This window comes from Centrocercus urophasianus, unplaced genomic scaffold, assembly GCF_019232065.1.
Source record: "Centrocercus urophasianus isolate 14NV4802_14NV808 unplaced genomic scaffold, USGS_Curo_1.0 seq_2, whole genome shotgun sequence".
Taxonomy (NCBI): Eukaryota; Metazoa; Chordata; class Aves; order Galliformes; family Phasianidae; genus Centrocercus; species Centrocercus urophasianus.
In genome coordinates this window covers 6,193,310-6,203,839 of record NW_024884755.1, presented here as the reverse complement: position 1 = coordinate 6,203,839, position 10,530 = coordinate 6,193,310, and the positions used below count along the sequence as shown (strand labels likewise).

The 10,530-nt window shown below is 38.3% G+C and overlaps 1 protein-coding gene across 1 annotated transcript in view; it reads right to left on the bottom strand.

Moving 5' to 3' along the window:
* Nucleotides 1-483: 483 nt before the first annotated feature.
* Nucleotides 484-10,530, bottom strand: part of URI1 (URI1 prefoldin like chaperone) — a 39,359-nt gene continuing 29,312 nt past the window's right edge. Inside the window, exons 5-11 of the mRNA XM_042821284.1 lie at nt 10,438-10,529; nt 10,115-10,175; nt 6,967-7,147; nt 6,137-6,404; nt 5,373-5,521; nt 3,460-3,718; nt 484-1,281 (exon numbers count right to left, since the gene is read on the bottom strand). Coding sequence (XP_042677218.1) covers nt 1,093-1,281; nt 3,460-3,718; nt 5,373-5,521; nt 6,137-6,404; nt 6,967-7,147; nt 10,115-10,175; nt 10,438-10,529 — 1,199 coding nt within the window. The 3' untranslated portion in view covers nt 484-1,092. The remainder of the gene's footprint in view (nt 1,282-3,459; nt 3,719-5,372; nt 5,522-6,136; nt 6,405-6,966; nt 7,148-10,114; nt 10,176-10,437; nt 10,530) is intronic.

Sequence of the window (10,530 nt, the reverse complement as noted above, 5' to 3'; positions counted from 1 at the left end):
TGAAGCCCAGCTCCTATTATCTATCATTCAAGGAGTGGCCCCTAAAAAAGTTATGTCAGCACGAGGGAGGGATGTCAGGAAGGACCACTCACAGACCAGAAAACTGGGCACAAAACTGTACCCCAAGTGGTGTGGCACTGCAACTTCTGAAACAAAGTCGAAGGACTGAGACATTCTTCCTTAGTGCTCACTGCCTCCGGCCATTCCCAAAACAATTACAATGTTTTCTGCATATATAAAAGAACTGGGAGGTTTTGTAATCACGGTCTGAGTTTATGCTTCTCTCCTTAAGAGCATTCAGTTTCCATGGACATTCATTAATGGGAGGTTAAAAAACAATGGCAGAAGAGAACGGGCTGCTTTTATATTCGAGTGGTTGCAAGCACTCCAAGTTGGAAATGCGCATTCAAAATAAAAACCTTCCTGTGCTGTTTCCAAATTACACTAGAACAGAAAACGCACAACTTTCACAGCTTTTTTACTGAAAATTTAATCTTACAAAATACCCTTTTCCATCAAAGAAACTTCCCTGCAATGTACGTGAACCCAGTGTTTTATAGATCTGTACAGGGAGATATCAGAGAGGTTTGATAGAAGAGAAAAAAAAAAACTTTTAGCAGACACCTAGTTGCAAAACCTACAGCAATGGGAATACAAGTGTGTCTTAAAATGCTAAAGCAAGTAATGCAATATAATTGTTGAATCCATTTGAAATGTGAAAGTTTCCTTAAAACGGTCCATATGGTATGCAGAACATCACAGCTGGCACAAAACTGCCTGTATTTAGGTTTAAACACAAAAACAATGTATGTAAGGAACATTTTTTGAAAAATAACCCGAGTGCTGCTATCATAAGGCAAACATACACAAAGGTGCTGACAGCATACAGGGAAATCAACAGAAGATGAATATTTAACTGTTCAAACACCAAACTGTTTTTAAACGTCGCCAACAGAAGTTTGAAAGATAAACAATGCCAAATCAACACAGGAGACCCTTTGCACTAGCTAGGTGTAACACATTTGGCTGTACATCATCCCGACAAACGTGGAAGTGGACATTGGTGCTCCAAGTTGGGCATGGAGGCCAGGCCTAGTTAGTCTGTTGCATTCTGGCAGCTTTGAATTTTGATATCCTCTTTGTAGTTTCTTGCGATGCTCTGGACAAAACCTCCTCCGATTTCTGCTCCAGAATGGTAGGCAGCACAGGGTGAGCAATGACTGGGTGTGGTATCAGGGAGGGAGACAAAGGCTCCTTCTCTATGACAGTTCCAGAAAACGCCTGTAACAGAACAGAATACTCAAAATGAGCTAATAAAATGCAAATGTGAAGCTATGCCCATAAGGTCATTACCCTATATTAGCCTGATTAGGATTGTTATTTCTTTTAATCAAAAGTAAAGAAATATCTTTAAATCAATGATTGTTCCTTGCATAAGTAACCAAGTTGTAATTAACCTCAAAATATAGCACATTCAAGTATGACTGAATGAAAGACAATGTCTTAAAAGTACTACTTAATCTCAATCCGACTGCATAAATGATCTAAAAATTTCCTTCCTCGCTGACACATGCTCAAGAAATAACACAGCTGATGTAATATATAGTTGCATTTTGGATAACAAATGGAGATTTTGTAAAGTTGGAGTATGTCAGCATTTCCATCAAACGTCATATTTTATGACTTAATACCTTCTAATTGCATCAAGCTGACAAACTGCATACAAATTGGCAAGCATATATTTTTTCTTCCTCCTTACCAAATATGATCAAAAAACAGTCAAAGCAATTTATACTTAAGAGAAGAGCGAACTTGCTTCCAACTATCCCTCTCTACAAAAGGTCCAATAAACATTTAATGTTTAAATGTGATAATTCATATGACTATTTTTACTTAACTAAGAAATGGCTGGGACTCGTGGAAAACATCTGAAAAAAAGAGCAACTCAGAACTATTTTTCATAAGCCTATTTTGGAACAGACCATCATAGTATGGAGTGAAAACACAAAATTCAGAATGCCTAAGGACAAGGGAAGCAATTTACATCCAAGGTTGGATGACCATGCTGGGCATGAAAGAATGCACACCAGATTTATTAACTATGCTTAGTTTTGCTTATTCATAACTCAGTTACCAAGAAAAACAAAGCAAAACAAACCAGCCATTCTTTTCTTGCAGGACCTGAAGAAAAAAAAAGCTTTTTTTTTTGTTTGTTTTCTGCTCCAGTAGCCAAACTATGCCTAGAGCCATGCCTGTACACAATTACATTCTTCTAAAAACGTGTTCATTTAAAAAAAAAAAAAAAAGCAAGCAAAACACAAACTAAGAAGATCATGGCAAAATTGGAAACAAAAAGGAAAAAAAAAAAACTTTCTGTGTGGCAAATGGTAATGGAGAAATAAAGTATTTCAAACAGCCCCCAAAAATAACCAAAAGAAAAACAACAGCACTTACAAAGGCATGTACTTCAACAGGAGTGCTTTGTTCAGTTATTAAAAGAATACAGATTATATTCTAGAGAATGATCAGACTGCCCTCACAATATGGATTACAAAAATATATCAACAATGCATGTGGATGTTTTAAAAAAATGTAGCAAATGTGGTCCATTAAATTTGCAATGTGAAGTGCTAACTCCATGGAAGAATTTTCAACCACACATCTTCCACCTGAATTCATCTGTAGCTCTTCGTATGAAAAGCAACGGTAAATAATAGATTTTATGAGAAATACATTTCCTGTAAAAAATATTTCTTCTGAAAAAGGTGTTTCCAGTGACCCTGTCCATTGTGTTGGGCACTACTGAAAATTCACTGGACTCTTAGCTTAGGGCTAACTTTTCATGAAATAAGAACGATGAATATCCTTCCGTCATGCATTTCAGACAAGCAGCTACATGTAATCCTTGTATTCATTCAGCCACTGTGCAACTGTATCATTTCCCTTATGCAGTACAGTCTCTTTCCTTTATGATTGAGTACTGAACCTTCCAGAAGCATGGAAGCAGGTGTTGTGGATCACTGCTGACCCTGGTATGGAATAGGACAAGCAGAATATTGGCAGAACACCGGGTTACAAGGAGTCATCCCTTCCCACTCACCAGCTACGTAGCTGAGATTGTCTTTTATTACTTTTTTTTTTTTAAGCCAACTATACACACCAAAGGGAAATTTTCAGGATGGCCCAATCAAGGGCACACCAGCATATAGCTACTTTGCTGGACCTTTACAGGAGAGTTTGAGGTCAGAGGGAAGCCAACTGCCTCATTTCCTGCCCTCTGCCTCTATACCGTTTATGACAAAAACCTGTCATCTGATAACATCCTTCTGAAGCAAAACTAGGTAGGAGTTAGAATATCATTTTAAAGAAATCAAACAAACTGATGCTGTAAGCACCTACATTCTTTGGATTTTTCGTTTTTATCCCTGCCAACAATCAATAATTAATTAAAAACTGTACCTCAGTTGTCCCTGAAGAGGGAGGAAGCTTTTTTGGTTGCTGCTGCTGCCCCGCCTCCTCCTCTTCCTCCAGTATGCCTTCGCTGTTGTCACTCTGAGTAGCTTCATCACAGCTAATACTCCTCTGAACTCCTCGTCTGTCATCAAACTCAGCAGCACTGTTCTCACTGGTATCGCTACAAACACTATTCTCTCTGCTTCGAGACTTCAAAATTGATTTACGAGGGACATATTCTCCATTCACAACATCAACAAAGACTCTATAAAGGAAAATGTTAGCTTTAATAAACCATTTCAGGATCAGATGACAAATTTACAGTGATCTTCCTTTGTCTTTTGTACAAATTAATTATGATGTGCTTTTCCAACTTTTTCACTGTAGAATTACAATACTGTACCTTTGGAGGCATTTTATTTACCAACGTACAAGAACCAATTCTGCAGAGCAAACACTGCTACGCCTGTTATTGAAGCATTAAGTTGGTGTACCTTCCAGCAGAAAACACAAAGCTCTTTGAAAAGTGTTACAGAAAACGAAGTAGCGTGGGTTAGAAAAAGTTGGAAAAAAGGTAAACTAAGCAATTTTCAGGGCCGTGTTTGTAAAGAGAAGCAGAAGGTCAGAGCGAGAGAGATTCCGGAACGAAGTCCTTGTCAAACGTAGAATACAGAAACAAATACTTGAAACATTCACTCGCACATGGAATGCATGAAGCTTTTTCTTGACAAGTGCCATAATCTTCTGCTTTCCATTAAAAAATAAAAAAATAAAAAATCAGCTTTTAAGATCAGATCAACACGAGGACACTTTTCAAGTACTAACAGACTGTAACTGATAAAGAGGCCTCTTCCTACAGTTTATACTCCATCTCTATGACTTGAAGAAGTCAAGGGTGGGTGGAGCAGAACAAGTGGCATTAGAAGACAGAGCCAATTTTATCAAGCTCATGAAGGAGGAGCCCAATGACTGGATGAGTCTTAAGGGTTTTACTTGTTTCTTAACAGCTTTATTCAGCACATACTCTTGGGAACACTTGCTTGCTTCTACAGAAAATACAGCTCCTTAGCAGAGCTGAGGGAGAGCACCATGGAAGAATCCTCTACCTCATCTTCAGCCCCAGTTATTATTGGATGAGTTTTTAACTTCTTATACTTTTTTTTTTTTTTTTTTTTTTTTATTTTTTTTAAGTGCTTGACACAAAAACAGTGACTTTCACTGACACTTATTCAGCCAACTAACAGGTATCCATGTTCATTTTTAAAGACCTAAATACCTGCTTTAATTCTCCCTTAATCTTGGTTTAGACTTCATACAGTCTAAGCTCAGTTATTTGTAGAGCTCTCTAAGTGCACACATTAGATTGCAGAGCACTTTTTTTTTTTAGAAGAGGAGAGAGCCAGGAATAGACTGAAGTCAGGCAGGAAGAGCGCAAGAGAAACTATGTAAACAGAGGACCACAGTACAATTTGAAGAAATAAAAAGAAACACCTACTAGGTGGATGAGAGGAGTGAAGGAAGCGACAGACCTGGTCAATTATGTTTGAAAACAAAAGCAGCAGTAAATGACAAGGGACTGATGATAACACATAACAAACTGCTATATTACTTTATGCAGATGATACGTAGTGGCAAACTGGACTAACTTTCTAACTGGACTTTCAAACTGGACTAACTTTCACTAAAGAAGTGAACAAACTGATAGCTGAAAAGAAAATTCAAGCCAAGAAATGCTTCATGGATGCAAAAGCATTGCAACCACACAAAAGCCGCAAGCTTTCATTCATGAGTAGTAAATTCAGTTCCAGCTGTATTTTTTCAGGTAATAGTAGGCTCACTTCGATGCTATAGGTGAACTGAAATGAAAAGAGAAGTTCTGCTACAAGGAAAGCTCACTGCTAATACCATAAATTACGTACCGGTAAATGTCTGCTGGGGTTTTGATGTTAGGCAGTTCTGGAGTTGCATGGCCATGGCCATTGCCATTGCTGTTCTTCCTTTTACGCTTGGCCTCTTCTTTCTTTTCACTGAATTTCAAAGTAGTATTTTTTCCCGTGTTTATTCTGACCTGAAAATTGAACACAAACGACAGTCTATACCATGAGATCAACAATCACCAGGCTGAGGATCAATTGAGTTAGGGTAGTTTGGTTAGGTTCCAGATGAACTTGATGATCTTTAAGGCCTTTTCCAACCTGAGCAATTCCATGATTCTGTGAGTTTTGACATTCTCCTGTGCAAGCAGTTGAGGACTACAAAGAACAGCTAAGTTAAATAAATGCACAGAGCAATGTTCACAGTAAGGAACTGTTTACACCTTACCACTTGTACCAGGCTAAAGAATATCACTGCACTTATGAGCATGGATTTTGCATATAGCCTATGATAATTTGCTTGAGCTTTTTAATAGTTGAATTCATGTTAAGTAAAGTCATTTTAAAAACTTATACATAGGATACCACATTTTACATCTGCCTGAAACCAGTACAGTTTACATTTTAACACCACTTTTACTGCCACATTTATCAAATTTAAATGGTGTTTTTTAAAAGTTGAAATCCATCTAAATAAATTTCACATACAGTTACCTCTCTACCTTATCTACATAACGTAAGATAACATATATGCTATATGTGTTTTACAAAATCTCTTCACAGAAACATGTAAGTATTTATGTACAAACCCTTTTCGGCTCAACAGTATGAGAGAAAAAAATAGTTGGAACAGAGCTATCTCCAACATCTGCATCATCTTCATCATCACTGTGGTAATACGTAGAGCCATTAACATGGCGAACAAACAAGTCTGAATTTGTTACTTCTTTCTGGAAGTTGCCCTGAGTAATACAGTCTTCTGCTCTGTATGTTCCATTGAGATCCATTCTCTTATCCTCCTTTTCCTCTTCCGAGGAGGTTGTATCTTCTCCATTTGTCTCAACTGTATCAGGCATCCTATGAAACAAGAAACATTTAAGTGAACCAAGTAAGGTAACTCTTACTCTTGAGAGACACAGGCATACAGAGCAGCCAACAAGCCTGTACTTCTCTTTTCCCAGGCACTACATTTTCAGCCAGACTGTGGAACCTTATTCATACTCAGTAAAGATGTCCAAATCCTTTCCACATCAACTGGACCAACTAAAAATGTGGCATTCTGGCTAATGACATACGTATTGCTTTAGGAAGAGAACAGATCTAAGGATGCCATTAAACGTTAAACGTTTAACTCCTACGTTGTAAACGAAGGATTTTCTTAGCCTGTGGGAAATGGATTTTACTTTCCCCCTCTTCCATCTTCTCAAATAAGAAGTCCTACAGTGCTGGATGGGAACAGTTGCACAGAGGCAAACCTTTGGCCTTGCAGTACATGCTATGTTCACATTCCACCCATCTTCTACCTACTACAGTTTTAATAACATCTTTCTGGTCACATACTTGTACTTACAAACAGATCTTCTGTGTACAAACACATCTTGTAACTTTGTGAACTCCAAACCTGAATGTGCTGCTATACCTGTCAAGTTCACCAAGTATCTCTTCTTGTCTCTCAAGCTCTTCCAAGCGGGCCCACAGCTCCTCCTCTGATTGAAAGCGGCCCACCGATTTTGTGTCCCTTCCATTTGCCAGGAAATCTACCTCAAAAGCATCTGATACTTTTGGTTTTGAATGAGGTTTATGAGCTGTTCTATATTTGCCTGTGTAACAAAAAAAAAAAAAAAAAAGATATTAATACAATTGACACAAATAATAAATGAACAAATAAATAATAGAAATGAACTGGGAAAAACAAAACACAAAGGAATTAAGGCATACTGGGTGGAACATTTTCCATTTCAAATTATTGTTTAACTGTTTAAGTGACACTGCCAATGAACCAGAGCACCATCACAGGATAATAGTCTCCGGATGTTACAGAAATACCAAGGCAAAGCACAGATGTTTATTTACAAAGCAGGAGACACTGATCTTATGACATTTTTATTACACTGTTGTTCAGATGGTGCTTTTTTTCCTCTCTTTTTTTTTAACCTCTCATGCCTTGATTTGATCTGATAGATAACAGCATGTCAATGTGACATTTGCTCATAGTCCCATTAATAGCACAGTTTATTAACTGAGAAAACAAACCTCGTTTGTACTTTAGCTCATTTTGGACAAAGTCATATATTTAAAGAGTCTTCTGTTTTGGGTTGCTTTTTTTTTATTATTATTATTTACAATGAAGACCATCACAAATGATCTCAGAGTAATCTGATCAAAACGTAGCCAGTACAAATAGTTTTAGTGAAGAAGGTCCACTTTGAAAACTGCACAAAAGTTTGTCTTTCAAAAATAATACATATAAGCCACCTTAAAGCCTCAGAAGTGACCTGAGACACATTCCTGTGAGTAAACAATAGTCACAGACAAGTTTTTGAGGGCACTTAAAAGCTTTGTTACCTGGACAAACCACGCACGCACTGCGGATGGGGAATACTTCCTCCTGTTTGCACACCGTCTAGCACACAGGGATCAAACAGACTGAAGACACCAATGCTTTAATGTCTGTCTGAAGGACAACACTGCTTCCTGAATCCCCCTTGCCTCTGGAGCACTGCCTGCTCCCCTGCCTGGTGCCATGCAGGTTTGGAGGGCGTTCTCCCCGCCCAGTACATCAGCAGCTCCCAACCCCCCATTCAGGAGAGCCAAACCTTCCTCTTCTGCCACTGCCACATATGCCCAACATCGTCTCTCTGGGAGTCTTTATGGAACGCTGCTTTTGCTTCTCATCAACAGTAACACAGTGTCTTCATGACTCAGCATCCTTAAAATTTGAAGTTATCTTTTTATTAACCAATTATGTGGCCTTGATTAATTTTACGAACTCACAATTTAAAGATATCCTTATTCAAATATGTCCATTTGTACTTTAATCCTGAGATAAATACAAATTCAGCAGCAACACGAAAAAGCAAACAGGTGACTGTAAGTCATGTTGGAAAGCGTGACCACTACTCTTCCACAGGACAGCACTTTTCACTGTGTCATTAAGAAAAGGTTGAAATGTATTCCATTGAGATTTAAATATAAATTGAGATAAGCTAAGTAATCAATCTGGCTTGTGAAATTACAACTGGTATAATTACAAAATTAACAAACAAAATTTGGAAGGATTATTTAACAATCTATTTCAACTTGATATTCAGGTTGTGCCCTCCCAGTTTCTTTCTGTTCCACTTCAACACTAACCACTAATTCGACCGCCAAGGTAACTGCATGGCTTCCTGATCACTGTGCTTTGACATAGCAGTATTCTTCCCTTCTAATTCCGACAAAAATTCTGCCAGTTAGGAAACCAGGTCAGAGCTCAAAGACAACAGAGATACCCACTTGCTGCTCCACTACACACTGTGCTCATTCACTGCTGTTACTACAAAACGATACCAGTAACTTCATATGCTAACTAAAAAAGCAGAATCCCACAGAACAGTCAGTAATACACTAATGAGATGCTTGAGATACTTGTTTTTGTCCTCTTCAGAGATACAGGCTGATGAAGCCCAGCCTTGCCTCAAAATAATCCATAAATTGTTCTTTTAGGCCATCTCTCACCATCTCAGTAAAGATCATGCTAACAGAAGAAGTACACACTTGCTACATCTTGAGACAAAACAAAGATGATTTCAGAGAACAATATTGATGGAAATTTAGGATACAATGAAAAGCTACATGAAGGTGAAACAGCATCCACAGGCACCCACAGCATGCTGCTGCAGTAACACTCAGGGCAAGTTATAATGGCTGCACTTCCTAGAGCATTTTCTGTTTTGCAACAACATGTACCAGAGTAGAGATGTGCCTTCAGCCAGTTGCAGCATATACAGAACAGTGATTTATTCCAGGAAAACGTAACAATGAACAGCCCAGTTTGGCCACCTGCAAACCTCAAACTACTGCTCCTTCTCAAAACGTCCAACGAAAGCTATTTTCAGACTGTGGAAATACTTCTTCCTCCACTTTGCCTGAGTCTTTTCTATCAAGCACCACTTCAGCTAGCACAGAAATCATCCAGTTCCTCATCACAACTATCTGTGCCTCCCAGTGCCCTCTCCAGAAATCTTCAGGAAGTGTCTGCTTTGGTGCATCAGCAATGCCTGCACACCGAGATTGTTCTCACATCTTTTTCACCACCAGCCACAAAATGCCCGTGGATGACGTGGATTACCCAACCCGTCTGTCTCACCCTCCATCAGTGCTTCTGCCCTCCCTGCTGACACTGCTCATCCACTTTCCAAGTTGCAGGCAGAGGAACTTCTTCTGCTGGAACCTCACTCTTCTCTGACACACAAGACTTCCTCTCCAGCTCTCTCTCCAGCGGTCAGGCTATTTCATTTTCTAAGCTCTTTCTTCTAGAAAACTCACAACTGCCAACTTAGACTCCTCAAGGAAAAGAAAATCCTATACACATACAGCTGGCTGCCACGCAGGCTACAGCATCCCATAGTGGGACTGGGGGACACGTTGTTTCCCACAATTTCAATGAGAATGAAGCCATCTTTAATGTGAAAGATACAACAAAATGAAATTGTTCAGTCAATTCAACACAGGGCATAGTAATTCAACATAGGGAATATTTTGCTCTTTAGTATTTCAAGATGCATATCTATTATTAAGTCATTTACCTTTTGTTTCAATGCTATCATCTTTAATTTCTTCTCTTATGTCAACAAAATCACCTGCAGCCTAATTAGAAAGATGGAAAGTTACAATCACTAAATGCACACATTTCTGCTTATAAACAACCCAGATATTTTTAAAATAACACACAGAAGCACATACAGTGACACACAATACAAGAATTATTACATTATTTATAACCCTTTATGAATCTGAATATCCATTTTTTCCAGATTTTTAGGAATACTCTGGTATTATTACTATATTATATACTATATTATATATAGTATTATTATTTATAATACTCTGGCACAAAACAAACACTCACATCACTCATTTTCTGCAAATCTTCTGTGAATTCAACTCGTGATTCAAAATTCTTCATGACTTTTTGCAAATCATCCAGTGCTTTCCTTACATC